The 18,535-nt window shown below is 45.1% G+C and overlaps 1 protein-coding gene across 12 annotated transcripts in view; it reads right to left on the bottom strand.

Moving 5' to 3' along the window:
• Window positions 1–18,535, bottom strand: part of AGFG1 (ArfGAP with FG repeats 1) — a 1,171,945-nt gene that overhangs the window by 223,551 nt on the left and 929,859 nt on the right. For all 12 annotated transcript variants that reach the window (XM_069618220.1, XM_069618222.1, XM_069618215.1 and 9 more), the window contains one exon: window positions 4,404–4,577. In XM_069618220.1, the coding sequence (XP_069474321.1) occupies window positions 4,404–4,577 (174 nt within the window). The remainder of the gene's footprint in view (window positions 1–4,403; window positions 4,578–18,535) is intronic.

Below are 18,535 nucleotides of genomic sequence, written 5' to 3'. Positions count from 1 at the left end.
AACGCTCAGCTATTGTAGCCAACTACCATCTTGGTCAGTGAGGTCACTGCATGCTGTGCCAGGATCGCCTCTAGTCCGACGGGGCTGGCATTAACCATAACATGTATGATGTGTGCATTTGCCAAGGTTCCCTTGATGGTGTCAAATGATGCCTGACATTATGTGATCCATTGGAGGAAGTTGCCTTGTTTAACAACGTGCGCAAATGTGCAGTCTTAGAAGCATGTGTATATATCTGGAGCCATATATAGCCATGCCCAAAAATGTAAAATGTGGCCATGTGTTTCAGAGGAAGCGCCTGGCGGATGGTATCCATCAACAGATCAGCAATCATGACTTTTTGTGAAGAAAAGATGTGGCTGTACAATTTTAGGTTACATTTGTTCACTAAAAACGGAGCCGACACCAACAAAAAGCTACTACCACACCTTAGATAATGTTGATTCAGAGTAAAACTTGTATTAGAAGTAATCGATAAGCACAATCTAATGCTGACATGCAAGCAGAGGTCAGACTAGTAAAAAGGCACAGACCCCAAGCCTCTAAAAATAATAAATGATTCCCACAAACTAACTGGCCACCTGCACACCGTCTATCAATATACATTGAATTTGCTAGTCAAAAGTCCTAACACTCCTTATTGTATGAATTTTATTTATTATTACAAACAGCTGAATGGTATTTCAACCTTTCAAGAAATGGTCTTCCTCAGGGCTTCTTAATTATTTTGTGTTCCAAGGACTTCCTTTTATGCAACAAACAAATGACCATTCTGATTGGGGCTCAGTTCAGAACGCATTCCTATGTCGTGTGGTATTCCCAATTTCAAATGCTCTTTCATTCATTTCTTGGTTGGGTGTCATACAAACTGTCCCAAATGTTTTTTTTTTAAATATACATGTTTTATAGGTCTTGTGGTATTCTCAAATTCAATACTATTTAGTGAAAATCTTGCTTATGGTAGGTTTCTCAAAGGTGAATAATTAATTCAGTGTCCAACCCATGGACACATTAGTGTAGTTGGGCGATGTATCCGTGTCCACCTCTTCTGTCATGATGTAGATGTATTCATTGGATTGTTCAGCTTGTATCAGTTGATCCTCAGGTTGTGTTTCACTCTCTTCATCTGTATTTAGATGCACCGTCTGACTAGACGAATCGGGTAACCCTGGGTGTAGTGGATGGGTAACAGTTTGCCTTCACAACCGATAGTTTGGAAATGGTCCTGCCCACTGCATTCGCAACACCTTTGTCCTAGTGATGCGCAGGGGTCTGTATGAGGACATCTGTATCGATGGAAAAATGGTGCTGGTTGGTCTGCCGACAGCAATTTTCCAGGTATGAGTTTGTCCGTTGTTCATGGTGTTTTCCAAACCCATAGAAACTGCAGTTTGTCTTCTCCGTGATTCCATAGCTGTAGCTTGTGAATCAACCCTTTCATATATTCAGGTGTGGTCTAGTATTTCACCAGGGTTAAGGGTTTCTCTTAAGTCTGCGTTTTCTAAAAGTGGACGAGGTGCATCCTTTCATGATGCGTAGCAGTATTGCTTCCTCGTCAGAGAATATATTGAATTGACAATTGGGTTTTCTTTTGGAAGTTCAGAAAAACTCATCCATGGTTTCCTGTGGATGCTGGGAACATGGATTGACGGCATATCCTTCATAATCTCTGTTCAGCTGTATGAGACATTTTGTGGAGTGCAGCAATCAGTGTTGTGTATGACTGTGTGGGAGTATTTTGATCACGGTTTTAACTTCTCAACCCACTAGATTGGCAAATGTGTTGCACACTCACTGCTTTAATGAATTATTCAATCCATTCAGTACATGTAGAGCATCTCTCAGCTCATTGTCAAGGACAGCGGAACGAACGTGATTGCCATGTACCTGATGTGGGATGCCACTTGCTGGGTAATGCCACAGTGTAGTTCTGAAGTCCTCTCCAACGACGGATGCATTGCAAGAATGGCACGGGAGAACCACCCTACCCCTGTTCCCTAAACACTTTATCCTTCAGGGAAAGTGAATAGGACAGTTCTCCCTGTACCATGAGGCGGTACCCCCAAATTAACGTGGTACAAAGATGGTGAAAACCACCGGACTGGGGCACCACAGGTTCAATATCCAGGTATTGCAAAAGTAAGTAGAAGGCAAAGTCCAAAGTAAAGTGAAAAAGAATAATCAGATGCAGAGAGAAATAAGATATCAGAGAAAGATGTTAAGGAAAGAATCATCTAGGAAGGATGCACACAGAAAAGCAGCGGTTGGCAACAAGAACATGGAGATGTGCAGAACACTAATTTCAGGTGTTTTATGTCTGGGAATTGAAAAGAGGCAGCGTTGCAACTGTTGCCTAGTAACAGCGTTCCCACGCTCCAATCCTTTGGCTCCAACTACGCTGCAATGTGATGCCATCAGAGAATAAGGCCAGTGAACATGGTGGCACCCAGCCGCACAGGGAACAAGAAGAACGGGGCTTCCGACCCACAACCACAGTGTCGACAGAAGTCACCCGCAGAGCAGAGGAGGAGCAGCGGTGGAATCAAAACCGTTTGCGAGCCAGCGCCAACAGCGGTATGCAGCAGGTAATGGAGCAGACTCCGGTGTATGACACTCATGGTGCCAATTCAAAGGGAGGTGGGCTTGCATAGGAATTACGCCCTGTGAGAATGCATTGCAGGTTAGAGCAGGTAAGGGCTTCCATGGTAATATAATGTTCGGGCAAGAGATGTCAGGAATTTGCAAGGGTAGGAGTTTCGTTTCCTCTTCCCGTTATAATTCTTTTTCAAAATATGTTCAATGTATTGCCTTTGTTTGTATAGTCTTAATTGTGTCTTGTAGTTATTGTCCAAGAAGCATGCTGATACATATGCTTATCCGACCCTTCTGGAGGGATTATTGTCTGTAATCTGAGTAATGAACACGGCACATGCCAGCAGACGAGCAGGATGGATGTTTGCCCCTCCAACCCCAAAGCGCCATGCTCCCAGGCCATGAAATGTATGCAGCACGGTTATGGATACGGGCAGTGGGGGGAGGGAGCAGGGCCCTTTGTGTGGCTTACCATCATGCAAGAAAGGAGGTAACAAGATGGCAGGCATTGAGAGGCGTGCAGGAGCAATGTCAACAACGGCTCAGGTGGAGCAATGTCGAATATTGTGACAGGTAGACTGCCAGTGCGACCGACGGAGGGCCTGTCTGGAGGACCTTCTCAACAGCAGAGGCACCTGTGGAAACCCAGGAAGGGGTGTGAGACCCTGACGCACAGAGGGCCGGTCACAGGTCTTCAAGCTCCCAAATGTTCGATGAAGGGACCAGGAACGCCGGATTCGTGTCCTTGCATCATCACCATGTTCTTCTGGTGAGAACAAGGATCAACTGAGAGAGAGAATGACTGGAGCCATTCGCTTAGTAACTTCTATATTCTTTACAAACTTCCTCTGCTCCTTTCTTTAACTGCTTCCTCCCTCTTGACTCATATCCCCTTCCCCATTTCCCCACTTCTCCCTGTCCACCATCTCTATGGTGTCCTAATGACGACATAAGAGTCGAGCAGGTAAATAAAGCTAAGAAAGTTCAACTTGCCTCAAAAAGTCAGGCACAGTTCCAGGACCTAGACAAAAGGTTGGTAATCACATTGAAATCAATGGAAGTAAAGCTGCCAAAAGAAATAATCTTTCACAACACTCTTCTTGAGAGATACCCACCAGGCAAGCTGTTGAGATCCTTAACAGCTAGCTTAATGGCTGGCCCATGGACCAAAAAGAGCAGTTTCAAAGTCTAGTCCTTTTCTTACTTAGTTACAATGCTCTAGAATACACTGCCCAATCACATCTGAATCATTGAGAGTAACCATTTTAAAACGTGGCTCTTTTAACCATATTTAGTGATAACAGAGGACCCTCTTAGCACCAACAAGCCACTCAAGGCATAGTTTGTTGTAGTTATACAGTGGAGTGAGTCGGGTTTATCTGACGACTTGTTATGCTTCGCAATAAATGTTTGATCTTAAATACAGCAAGTTCCAACATATTAAACTTTATGTTCTGAACATATTCACCATCATTAAACAGTGCATTTGCCCTAACCCAAAAGACACTTCAGTTCACAAGTTAGGCAAAATAAAAAACAAGCTTGATAATTTATTTTGATGATAAACATCACAAATACATATTTCAACTATTTCTTTACAATTGTTGGGCTAGCAAACCCAACACAGAGCCCCTCAACTTTCTAGTTAATCACTAAATCTAAATAAAACTAAACTTCAAAAATAATTTAACTAATGTACACCTTTGCATACGTGAGTAAAGAATCAAATAGCGATAGATTTTACATAAACCTATGGAGAGAAAACATGCATTTTCTAGTAATACTCTTAACAAAATGTTTGCAAACATTACCTGCATGAATTAGGTTACCATTCTGCTGTTGAGGAAAAGCCGTCTGTTGGGGGAACCCTGCTTGAGCAGGAAATGCTGGCTGATGAAAATTGCCACTAAAACTGGTAGGAAGATTATATGAAGCAGGAGCCCCAAATCCTGCAGGCATGCTCATAGATGCAGTTCCAAACGTTGCTGCCAGGAGAATGAAAAAGTGTTGGTTACATTGTAATACTTTTATCATTAAAAAGAGAATTCAATTGTAAGTACTGGCAAAGGTAATGATCTAGCAAAAACGAACAAGTTACTTACCAACTGGTAACGTTCTTTCGATTGGATATTCCTCCAACGTATTCCATATCTTTGACATGCAATGTCCACAGCTGTGTAGTTTCGGCAGAGGGCGTCCTGTGTCGATGGCATCGGGCTGATGTCCCTTGAAGGCCTCCGTCGAGGGCGACGTCACTGGATGTTTTAAATAGGACGCACGGCGCCCGTAACCTCAGTTTATGTTTTTTCCTCCATACCGTGTGACATGCACATATCCAATGCCTGCTTAACTGCACATAGCCTTGCAGAAACGTAAACTGCAATTGCATAGGAAATTTTCCAGAGGGGCAGGCTGGGAGGGCGATGTGGAATACGTTGGAGGAACATCCAATCGAAAGAACGTTACCAGTTGGTAAGTAACTTGTTCTTCGAATGGACCGTGTCCTCCAACGTATTCCACATCTTTGACAGACTCCCAAAGCAGTACCAGAAAATGGAGGAGGGAAAGAATTTAGAGTACCCAATCAGATGGCAAAATAAAGAACTTCCTTACCAAAGGCCATATCTTGACCATGAAGTGTATCAAGGGAGTAATGTTTAACAAAGGTGTGGATAGAAGCCCATGTGGCTGCATCACAAATATTCAGAATAGGAACTCCCCTCTGCAGGGCTGTGGAAGTAGCCACACCCATGGTGGAATGAGCTCACAACCCTTCAGGAGGGTCCTTTACCACCAAATGGTAACATTCAGTAATGAGGAGGATAATCCACCTGGACAAGGTCTGTTTTCTAACAGCCTGGCCCAATCGGTGACCAGCATACCCCACAAAGAGTTGATCGTCCACTCTGACCCTGGACATACTAGAAATATAAAAGCTCAGAGCTCTACTAGTGTCCAACCTAAGGAGTTGCTCCTCTTCCTTACCAGGATGAGGAGGAGGATAGAAAGAAGGAAGAACATCTTTCTGGCTCAAATGAATTCAGACACTACCTTAGGTAGAAAGGATGGACGTAACCTCAGTACAACCCTATCCTTGTGGAACACAGTAAAGGGCAGCTTAGATGAAAGTGCCTGCAATTCACTCACTTTGCAAGTGGAAGTAACCGCAACCAAGAACACCGTCTTGAAAGACAATAACCTCAAAGGACAAGAGTGCAAAGGTTCAAACGGAGCATCCATGAGGAATTTCAAAACCAAATTCAGATCCCAAACCAGCACCTGGAAAGGGGACGGCAGGAACACATTAGTGAGGCCTTTAACAAATTGGGTAATCAAAGGAATCTTAAACTAAGAACATTCTTCAGACGAGCGCTTGAACATAGACAGCGCCGCCAGGTAACCTTTAATGGTACCCCCACTTGAAGGCCCCTGTAGGCCAAAGAAAGCGAGAAGGACAAAACCATGGGAATCAAGCGCTGAAAAGGATCAACATTTTGTCCTCTGCACCAGTCGCAGAACTTGCACCAACGGTACAGGGATTTTGCAATACCTCCATCACATCATCCGGGAGGTCCCAATCCTTGTACCTCAAACTTTCAGATACCAAGCATGAAGGTTGAAGGTCTTGACCTCTAGATGGAGAACCTGACCCCCTCCGCCCGCCACCCCCTAAGACCCTCAGGCGTGCGAGAGCAGATTGTCTCGGTAGGGAAGACGGCATGGAGGGCAGATGGACATTTCTAGAAGGTCTGGGTACCAGGCTCTCCTGGCCCAATCCGGAGCAATAAGGATCATGTGGGATCCAAACCTCCATACCCTCCTTAACACTTGAGGAATGACGGGGACTGGAGGAAACGCGTAGAGCAGTGGGAATGACCAATCCACCACGAATGGGTCTCACAAGGCTCCTCTCGAAGGAAATTCCCTTGAGCAGAATCTCTCACACTTTCGGTTAGCACTGGTGGCAAAGAGATCCACTTGTGGGGTAGGGCGAAGATCTCTAGAAGCACTTCCTGAGCCAACTCCCACTCGTGAGAGATCGTGCTCTGTTCAGAGCGTCCGCCGCCGCATTATCTTCTTTGGCCAGATTTACTGCTGAGAGTGAAATTTCCTGCTGAATTGCCCAGAAGCAGAGCTGCATTGCCTCTCTGCACAACGGGAGTGACCCTAACCCCCCCCCTTTTTGTTGAGGTAATGCATGGCCACTGTGTTGTCTGTCATGATCGGGATGCTCTTCCCCCACACAGATGGCAGAAAAGTCTTCAGGGCCAGCCTGATGGCCCTCAGCTCAAACAGATTGATGTGGAGTTTGGACTCCGATGGAGACCATCGACCACTGGCAGTTAAGTCCTTGGCATGAGCTCCCCATCCTATGAGGGAAGTGTCCATCACTACAGTACCCTCGGGCCATGGTACCCAAAACCGCTCCCCCTTCATCAGGTTCCCCGAACGGGATCCGACATCTTGCCAGAGAACTGTGACCACTGCATCTTGAGGACCCATTGCAGAGATCTCATCCTGGCTTCTGGCACCAGAAAAATGCAGGATGCCATAAGGCCGAGCAACCTTAAGAATTTGAAAGCCGGCAGACTCTAGGCATGTTGGAACTTGTTCACCATCTGCACAATGTGATGAGCCCTTACCTTGGGAGGCGAGCACTTCACCAAGGACGTGTCCAACACAGCCCTGATGTACTGGAGCTGTTGGGAAGGTGTCGGATGCGACTTCTTGAAAGTGAGGTAGAAGCCCAGCTTGTGGAGGGACCGGCAGGTGAGACCGAGGTGTTCCAATGCTTGCTCGGGAGAACATGCATGGATCAGCCAGTCGTCCAGGTAGGGGTAGACGTGAATCCCCCCCTTGCCTGAGATACGCTGCCACCATCACCATTAGCTTGGTGAAGACCCTCGGGACGGAGGTCAATCCGATTGACAGGACCCAAAACAGAAAGTGCGACTCGCCAGCCGCAAACCTCAGGTACTTTCTGTGTTTGGGATGAATCGGCACATGAAAGTAAGCATCCTGTAGGTCCTGCGACACCAACCAATCCTGAAGTTGAAGGGCCTGGAGGACTTCAGAAAGAGTAACCATCTTGAACTTGTCCTTCCTGAGAAGTTTGTTCAACCAACGTAAATCTGGGATGGGTAGCAATCCTCGGTCTTTCTTTGGAATAAAAAATATGGGGAATACCAACCCATGTTCCTCTCCGCTACAGGCAGCAGTTCCATAGCGCAGTCAATATTTCCTGCACAAGGAGCGGATCCAGAAGCTTCAAAGAGATTCCCCGGTGGATTGTAGTGAGGCCGCTGCAGGAAGGGAAGGCAGTAACCGTGGGCTATTGTATCCAGAACCCACGCATCCGAAGTAATGGCTCGCCATTCTTCTAAATGCTGATACAGCCTGCCCCCAACCGGCAAACCATGGGACATGGCCTCATGACTGTTCTGGAGCAGCTACAGCAGCGCCTGAAGGCAACGAGGCAGCTGCCTGAGCGGCTTTTGCACCTCCATTTCCCCGACCAGCACAGGTACGTTTATGCTGACCCCTTTGACTCACACCTTCTCTCGTTCTACCAAAGGAGGAATAGTAATGAAAAGAACCTCGCCTCCACTGCTGTCCCCTAGGACCAAAAAGCAGAGGTTGACGCACAGCTGCGCTGAAAGATTTTGCAGCAGCTTTTGAGGTCTACAACCTCTGAAGGCTCTGGTCAGCCTTGCTGTCAAACAAATGCACGCCATCAAAGGGCATGTTCAAAAGACGGGCTTGCACATCCGGAGCAAAACCAGACTTCCGCATCCACACAAATCTGCGTATCACGATGTTCGCAGCAATGGACCTGCTAACACAATCGGCTGTGTCCAAACCCGACTGAAGGGATTCACACATGGCATCCTTGCCATCATACACGAGAGCAAGGAATCCATCCCTTTCTTCCCCTTGGGGAATATGCTCAGCCACTAACGAAACACAATTCCAGAGTGTGTGAAAATCTTGCTGAGGCACAAGAGAAGTTGGCTGACTTCAACGCCATACTCCCTGCAGAAAACACCTTGCGTGCCCAACCGGTGAAGTGTTCGTCGTCCCTATTAGGAGGGATGGTAGGGTACGCCGCCTGCCTTAAGGTGGCCATAGCCGCCTGAACCACCAAACTCTCAGGAGTGGGGTGAGATGAAAAGTAGCTGGAGTCGCTATCGGAAGGGTGGTATTTTTTGGTTAACAATTTGTCAACAGCCGGAAGAGATTCCGGAGACTGCCAATCAGCCGACAACCTTTTCTGTAATGTCAGATGAAAAGTTAACACCAGGTCAGAGGACAGACCATCATCTAAAATGTTTGTTAGATCAATCTTTAGGAGGACTGGACCAGCCCAGATACTCTAGGACAATAGCCATGAGCCTCCTGTAAGACGACTCAGCATGAGCCCCAGGCTCTGGAGAAGTGTCTAAACCACTGGCATCATGAAGAGTTTGCCTCAACTCTTCCAACTGACTGTCTCCAGAAAAGACAGGAGCCACATCAGGCTCAAAAGGATCCAGATCAAAGTCTGACCTCTCCTCCTCCTCCTCCTCATACATGTCATCCAGGGGGAGGTAAAAACCCTGCCTCGGGACAGACGAGGGTCTTGAGTCCACCACAGGCCTCACAGACTTAGAGGTAGCCTTCCTAGGAGGATCCACAGTATCAGGGATCTCCATCAGTAAATTTCAGGCACAAAGCCACGAAGGCGCCAACGGCTTCGGCGCCGACAGCGGCGCCGAGGGCTGCTACTAAGGCACAGCTTCGATGTCAACCTTGAGCCCTTGCCAGGTTTCTGCGGTCTCGCTGGAGACGAGGACCGAGACCTGGAAGCACGGCTCTTGCGACTATCCGGAGCCTTGTCCGAATGGGGCTTCGAAGATTCCCGATGAGTTTCACCGAGGACCCGAGCCCAAAGGTGTGAGAGCCACGGTAAGAGACTGTTCCTTGCGGGCTTCGTCAGAAGGCGCGGACGAACTGTGCCCTGCAATTAAAAAATCGCCAACATTGGCCTTCGAGGGAGATCAACCCGATGCCATCGACGCAGGACGGCCTCTGCCGAAAAAGTTTCCAAACTACACAGCTGTGGACATTACATGTCAAAGATGTGGAATACATTGGAGGACGCAATCCATTCGAAAAAGCCATTCTGACTTATTGTCTCCAAAACGACAGCTTCACTGTAATCACTGTCACTGTGGCTGCACAGGTGTGTTCAGGGAGTGACCTGGGGTGGCACGCGCTACCCCTGGAATCTGATTGGCAACCCCAGTTTCCACCCCATTATCCAGACGTGTTTGTGCGCATGCTCTTACTTCATGCCACCACTGCATAAGTCAGTGCCCCACTTGGGCAACCCTGGTCAAAAGAATCTGGACATGCCACTGTGTGGCAGCTACTGATTTGCAAAGTGATGGGGTGTAAATGTTCTTCTCAACGTGGCATGAGTGAGTATTAACTGACCCAAGAGCATCTGGGGAATTTTTCCACCACAGAAAAGCATTTTCTTTAAAAATGGGTGAAAACTTCATTTTACAATGCAATTTCTGGGTGAAATTAGATCGTTTAAAAAACCACACTATTTGCAGGCACGCAATCTATTCCAATACTGCAGGTGTGACTTGAGGACTCCTGCTGGTGCTTTTATTCATACTGTTCTGCTGGAAAGCTGAGTTGTTTTAAGGACAGCATTGCAAGCTTCCTGCTGTTGCTGTTTGCCCAGAGGCGGGCCCTCGCGCGGTCACGTGACTTCACAAGGAAGTTTAAAATCTGCACACAGCCACCCTTGCGGCGTTAAGCCCTATTGGAGTCAAGGGCTGGTGAAGACGCCGTTTGCTGTTGTTTGGCTGGCGGTTGGTGGCAGAGGTGAACGTCCTGCACGAAAAACTTACGGGTAAGCCAATAAACTTACGTATTCATATACTGTTACCAGGAGACTACAGAGGTTGCATTACCCTCTTTGACCCAGGACACACAACGTTCAATCTCCCCAAAATGGCCAAATCCAAACCTACCAAACCTTGCTACAATTTAAGGCAGGGCAACAGCAATAAGGAGGACTCCCACATCCACTGCAAAAGATAACCAGTCCTCCCATGAGGGTGGGAAGCCTGATAAAGGAACTATCCCTGCGCTCTTTAAAAAAAGTCATCCCTAAAACCAATCAGTTGGCTACTGAACCCTCAGGAGACCCCTGAGATTCCAACTCCAACGGGAGTCAGGCAATGGATGTCTCAAACTATGAGGACATTGAATCTTTGCCTGTCCATCCAAAAATCTATGACCCCATTTCCCGGAGATGGTAACTCAGCTAATATTGGTGGCCAAATGGTCGAAGCTCAGGTGCTTTGTGCGGCTGATACTCTGGTAGCATCATTCGTAGAGCCTCAATACCCAGTAACAGAAGGTACCTTACCCGCCTTACCCGGAGAACCATTATTATCCCCCCCTGAGATTTCTCCACCTATTTCGGAGAGGGACCGGCTTTCTGCCTCACCCAACCTGTATATCGACTTGGAAGGATCAGCGGCGGTAGAGGAAACTAGAGCTAATGACTCTTCCCATACCCACGCAGCATCAATCGCTGAACTTGAGGCCTCAATGGGTACTATGCAATTCGCATGAAAAATTTTACTCAAACTTTGTGGCAGAATCCATGTCAACACGGTTCTTCACCTGGGTCTACCAGACCCTAGAATCTTGCTAGATATTCCTCATCCAGACCAATTAGGTCCTGGAAAGAATCCTGCAACTGAGGCACTCCCCACCGATGAAGAAATGGAATCTGCTTCAATAGATGATGCTCCAGCTTCTATATCCAGGAAGCAACGGAGACTGACTAGACAGCTGGAGACCCAAAAAGTCCCTGTGATCATGGCCTCTTCACTTCCAGCAACGGCCTCCGTGCCAATAAAATCTAGGAAACCACAAAAAAAGAGCACGTAGCTCTAAGAAGCGCTTGAGCACTCAAGCAGGTAAACTAACCAGTTGGATACTGCCTGACGTACCTAATGAGATCTCGTATGTCAGCAGCAATGATCAAGATCCAGGATCACCTATTTCCTCAGAGGGAGAAACCAACGCATATTCTACCCCCCAAAGGAAAGATAAATATCCACAGAAATCATCATCAACCAAGAAACAGAATGATAAACTTACCCCTACCCAACAGAAAATATGCCTCATCAAAAATCTGAATCAAAAGTATGCAGATAAATGGTTGACTATCTCATGTGATGGCTAAGCTCCATTTAATACCTCAATTGCGGGTTATACAGGCTGAAGATTTTTCCTTTGTGGAACCTTTGAAAGTCCCCAACGCCAATGTTACTGCGCTATATTGCGAGGTGCAGGACACGATCCAGTTGATCCATGCTCATAGCGCCAGTCTAACTCAAGTGGGGCTGGGGGTGGAGGTAAATAAAGAAGAGGAGGATCCCTTAATCACAAGCGCAGATAAGACAAGGAAGAATAGTCAGACCACAATACTGAACCTCCCTACTGGTAAGAAGGTACAGCTGAGCGGCATTCAGAACACCTTGAAATGGCTGGCTGATTCACTCCCTATTGTCCTTCAGAAACAGTGAACTTGCTCTCTTCTGTCTTGGAATACTCGAGGTTTTAGCCATCTTCTTACTTCTCAGGGTTCTCTCTCACTCATTGATACTCAAACTTTCTTCCTACTCCAGGAAACTTGGCTTACGTCACCGCTTCTTATGGATGGATATTCTTTATACCATTGCCTAGCCAAGAAAGGCCCCAGGGGCCGCCCTTATGGTGAACTACTGATTGGAGTGAAGAATACTATCCCAAGCAGTAGGATAACTACCAATTATGAGGACTACATCTGTGCAATTGAAGTTACAGTAAGTATGGGAGTCTCATCGAACATGGTGCTTCTAGTCAACGTTTATAATCCACCTGGTGCTAAACATCGAGAACTAATACAAGAGGCATTGCATGATCTAATCGGCAAAAGGAGAATGGCCACTGGCTCCAACTTCATTATTCTTGCCGGTGATTTGAATGGTCATATTGTCGTGGACAGGGGTACGGCTAATAACAATGATCTACACCAATACAGTAGAATGGAGAATGTAACAGTGGATCCTGAGGGTGAATAATTTTTTTATTTTTTAAATGCTGGGATCTTGAAATAATGAACAGTTGTACTCAGAGTGACATGCCAGGATAGAGCACGTGGCATAAGGCTCTGCACCAGAGTACGATTGACTATATTTATACAAGCGCAGAAGTGGCTTCTAAGGTTCTTGATATGACAGTTACCCAGAGCCCTTGGATTGATCACAATCCACTTATTTTGACCATAGATGCTATTACCTCCACCCCGAGATTATCTCAAGTGGAGAAATAATAGTAAACCATCAAGTTATTCGCATTATTTGGTCTGATAATAATATTCTTAAGGCTACTAGGGTAACCGGCCAGTGGAACACAGGTTTTGAAATAAAACTAGGTGCCATGTCGCCCGAAGAAATTGAAAAATGGATTGTCAACTTCTCGGCGAGCACGCTATGTGCAGACGCCCCTTGATCCTGAAGGAAAATACCTCTAGCTCCCCATTTGATAAGGTAATCCGTGATGCTAAACGCATACCTAAGGGAGATATACGAAAACTTAGAACCACCAATTACTCTCCGAATCTAATTGCTCTCAACATCAGAAAATTAAAAAATAAATACCATTTGTGGCTCAAATTCTACAAAAAAAATCTTAAATTGGGTAACTGGTGTAAAACAGTGAGTGTACTTTGTTGTAGGAATTCACAGAACATCAGGGTGATTCAAGGGGGAGCAAAGGGTAAAGGGAGAATCCCAATGCTGAATCCGATAGGTGCCCAGGAATGGGTTTCCTTTCTTGAAAACCGCAATGGTAGTTTCGTTGGGTTGGAAGAGTCATCTGGCTCTCTCTCTCCTATACCCTCTCCCTTTACAGTCACAACTCATGATTTAGTAAGTAAGATCAATAACCTAAAAGCGTCCCGTGCACAGCGCCCTAACGGGCTATCTAATGCAGTTCTAAAAAGAAATCCGTTATTCTGGGCGAATCTAATGAAGATACTGTTTGGGAAAGTTATAGCAGATGGTAGAATCCCAAGCACATGGCAAAGGGCCATTCTGATACCAGTTTTTAAAAAAGGTAACAGACTGGACCCTCCCAATTATCGACTCCTCTCAATGCTAAATAGTACTGGGAAAACCTTTGCCTCTCATTAAAAATTCTGCAAGCATGGGTAGAAGAAACAGGGATATTAGACCACTTCCAGAGTGGTTTTAGGCCTGGTTATTCAACGTCACATAATCTATTACTCATGGATTTGTTTAGGAATAAGGCACTGCAGCCCAATAATCCACCTCTATATGCCCTCTACGTCGATTTTAGGGCAGCTTTTGACACTGTTAATAGAGCTCTACTCTGGCGTATACTTAAAAGCTGATCCTGCCCTCCCGCTCTTATTTATTATTTAGAGTTACTACACACAAATACCACGGTACAACTTCGTCTGGACAACGCTGGTAACGTAACACGGCCAGTTCTACAGCTAAGGGGTGCTAAGCAGGGATGCGTTACGGCTCCCCTGCTCTATAACCTCTTTGTCTCAGATGTACCCAAATATCTTCAGGGTACATGGAATTGCCCCCCCCCAAAGTTGGGAAGACTCAGTGTATGATTTTGGCATACGCTGATAATGTTGTGATATTTGACCACACTTTCAGTGAACTTCAGAGGACAGCTGTAAGGTCATGGCAGTATGCAGAGGCAAATGAATTGACTATCAACCATAGTAAAACTGAAGTACTCCAGTACACTACTGGTAAAGTAGCACGCCCTACTATGTGTGTAGGTACTCTTGAAATGAATTATACGCACTCCTACAAATACCTAGGAGTGGAGTTCGACAACAGGGGGAACTACACGCTCTGTATCCAGGCAAGAAGAGTAAAAGCAGCCCAACTTGCAGCTTTGATATGTAGGTTTACCCAGGATCAGAGTGGCTACTCAATATGGGGTGCACGGCAACTCTTGTGCAGTGCTTCATACCTATGGCCTAGAATCATTCATTGATATGAATCTAGATTGGCTTCAGCTCCTGGATGGGAAATTCTGGAGACGCATACTAGGCCTTCCTCAATGCATTCCTGTGGCAATATTACGACTGGAATTAGGGCTTTTCTCCCTTAAATCTGTGGTATTACGTAAGAGCTGAGCTATATATCAAGAACACCCAACTAATCCTCTATTGAGGTATGTAAAAGATGCTATGGGTGGCAGTAAAGAGTTTAAACTGGACAATGATATGCTCAGGCTGAGTGAGGCAAGTGGGTGGTCCCCCTGCTGGGGCCAAGATAACCAAAAGATGTTTCAGCATCTTCAGAAGTCCAACGCTTTGGGACTGGCTGGCGAATTATGAGCACTTGGCCACTTTGAAGAGTTACAGTTTTGTGATTTACGTCCTTTATACTTTCAAAAAGAGTCAACTGTACCTTAATCTTTGCCCCTCCCCAGCATTGAGACATTTTATTCTGTTGATCTACCCACTTTAGTGAATAGATCTTGGGATGATGCGTCCCCTGAACCTGCAAGCAACTGTAGATTATGTAGTGCTCTGTCTACTCTTGAAAGTGCAAGGCATGTGTTAACTCAGTGCTCGTCGATGACTCAGCATTACACTAAATATCTCAGTATCTATGTATATAAGCGGGACCACTTGGGGTCTAATGAGTTTTGGCACTACTGCATTAACACACTTAATCCTAGGCTTCATATTGCAATGTTTAACATCTGGTCTATTGCAGTAAAACAAATGTGCAGTTGAGGGCAGTAGGAGGTATGCTTAACTTCTGGTATTATTGTTCTGAGCTAAGATCAGGTAACCGTAGGACCTCCTAATTACTCCCGTCGGGTGATCTGTTTATTAATGCTTTTAATAAGTATAAATAAATAGACAACCTTTTATATATATAAGGTTGTCTATGTGATTATCTGTTATTTCATTGATGTATTGATCTCTAAGTATTACAATTAATATCCTATTTATGAGAGTTTGTGTTAATTGTGTAAAGTTTTCATTTTTTAAAACTATCACATTACAATAAATAAATACTGCAGCTGCCAGATCATACTGCCCACAGATCGGCCAATACGACTTTTTCTGTTCCATTTCTGCCCCATGAGGCTCTCCTCCACTTCAGTTCTGTTTCACTGAGTTCTCCCAGCCTCTGTTCTGGCCCAGGCTCCAACTGCCATAGTTCTGCTTTCTGTCTCTTCTCCGCATTACCTGCCTCTCAGGCTGCCTCTGCTCAGGGCCACATGCCTCTCTGCCTCTTGTGGCTCAGTATTCAAGTTCTGCACTATGTGGTCCACCCTGCACCAGATCGCCCCACATGAGCCTACCTGTCCCATATCACCCATGTTGTCCCCAATGTCTCACCTCTGCTCCATATGGCTCCCACAGCCCGTTCAATGCCACAGAGCTGTACCATGTGGTTCTCACTACACAAACCGTGCCCCATGCAGCTATCAAAGTCCTAGTTCTGCCCCATTAACACCATCCTATCCCTCCCACCAACATTTGCGCACACACAAACACGTTTAATTTTTTAAAAACTATTTTAATAGGTCTGTTTCTCAGCTTCTTGATTATTCCTTGCACAGAAGTATGAAGAAGGGAGTGAAGAGATTCACTTCCATCCCTGGCAACTGCATTTGCCCATCACACAAACACAGACTGCTCAGATTTGGACCCCTAGCATGCAGTCTTCTGAGCATGCTGGCATTCTAAAACAAACACCCTCATCACCATCCTGCACCTTGTAATCACACTATCGTGAAACCATTACTATAGCTTTTTTAATTTTAAAGTTAGCAATCTCCCACTGAAAACAAGTCTCTGGTTGCTGCCCTCAACTTCAATATATCTTCACAAATTAAACTCCCTTCATTGGTAAACATAATCTCTTCCAGCCATATAAGCAAATTCCTGATGCCGATTTATGCATTGTTCATATAATCCAAGACAACCCCCACAAAGTAACTTCTAAAATTCAACTAGATAGCCAATATTGTGCCTTTCATTTTTACCATGGTCTTTAAAGCATGTCTGTATTGTACTCGCAGCCACACTCCAAAGTCAATTGCCTCTACCCTTTAAACAGTTACTGATAATTTCTATGTGGTATTTGAAATCAAGGTTATCGGTCGATCAAGCCGTAAAAGCAGATCTCAATCTGTTGATTGGTTCTAAGGAAAGGGTGGGGAGGAGGGTTGGGGGGGAGAGAGAGAGAGAGAAAAGTAAAGACATTTTTGGGTTGCTGCTTAAGCCAATTCATCAAGCAAAGCATGCGTTGTCCATCATTAGCTGATTGATTAAAACTTACATGCTTACTTTGCCTTTATTTTAGCTTTCTTCTGTTTGACAAATAAAATGTGTTCCCATCAAACTGCTCATGTTGTCACTTTGAGCAATCATGTCACTAGTTGTTTTAAAAGCAAAATTACAAAGCATTCACTATTTGCATAGCCTTGTCACTGCTCAGGATGTTAGGTACTCAATATGAGTGGGACACCAAAGGGAAGTCAATGTACTAGCTGCAGTGTGGCTTTCAAGCCTCTCAGACCTGGACAGTCATGTAGAGCGAGATCAGATGCTTTTGACAGTGATCTTGTTGAAGTCCACAGTGAAGTAATGTGTTTACACAGTTTCCATTAAAGTGACTGGGGAGGTGGTCTGAATGCATTGCAGGACATCCAATTGAAGTCCTACACTTTCCAATCGCTAGATGGAATCTGGTTTAGCAACACACTCACATCAGAAGTTAATAGCTGCCAAACACTACCAAGTGGGCATTAGTTAAAAGAATTTCTGCTGATAAGTGGCTAATTATCCCTTGTAGGCATCAATTATTACATAAAGATTGTTGTCCTGATGAAACACTGCTTAGTCTGAAACACTTTGACACAAACTCCTCCAAAGTTTTTCTAAATGCTGAATTCAAAAGTTAATTCCTTACTATGAACAAATCAGAAGCCAAAGCTGTAGAAAGGAAACTACAAAACTCAGTTCTTTTAGGTGATCTGGAACTCCTAAATGTCAGAAAGTCAAATTATAAGCAATAATATGCTGCACTATTCAGCTTTCAATTAAAGCCCTGCTTTCTAACAACTCATTCCATCAAATCGGAGGATATTTAGTTTCTGGCTGCACACTACAATAAAGGGCTTACAACTAAAATTGTCTCAAAAACATTCCATAGTTTTCAATTCATGGACTGTGAACATCCATCCAAAGCGTGCACAAAGAGGAGCTTATCATATAAAGACATTGAATTAACACCAGAACATGTTGTGCAGATGCTTTCGTATCTGACAACTGCAAACAAAACTGTATTTACTTTGGAAGTTATACTACACCTCAGCAAACAAAAATTCAGTGGCAATTTCGACTGTCCTGGGCATGTATGTTTGCGTCCAGCAGCACACATCCATATTTTGTGGGAGGGGAACAGAACCAAGGCTAATCCACACACTGGGTAATAATAAGCAGCGCTCAGATGCCTGAGGGTTCGTAGCGCTATATAAATGCTAAATTATTATTATTAATCTGAGCCTGTTATTCGCCCCCCACCACCCTCTCCCCTCCCCAGTAAAACGATTATGGTCAGTTCCATCTTTAGTGGTGGGCCATTTGATTGGCACTTACTGCCCCCCCCCCATATTGGAGATGTTCCAGGACAAAAAAAAAGGCATACAGAGAGTAAAGAAGTTGAACTGTGGAAATTAAAGCCCTAGCCTAATCTGAGATATCAAGATTGTGAAATGGTGTGTGCATGCTGGAAGAGGTTGTCCAGATTTAATCTACTGATTGTTACCCAGTATGCATTACATTGTATTCCATCACCAAAGTCCATTA

This window comes from Ambystoma mexicanum, chromosome 10 (assembly GCF_040938575.1).
Source record: "Ambystoma mexicanum isolate Mex_15411 chromosome 10, UKY_AmexF1_1, whole genome shotgun sequence".
Classification (NCBI taxonomy): Eukaryota; Metazoa; Chordata; class Amphibia; order Caudata; family Ambystomatidae; genus Ambystoma; species Ambystoma mexicanum.
Note: the sequence above shows the minus strand (reverse complement) of the source record. Positions and strands in the feature narration are given on the sequence as shown.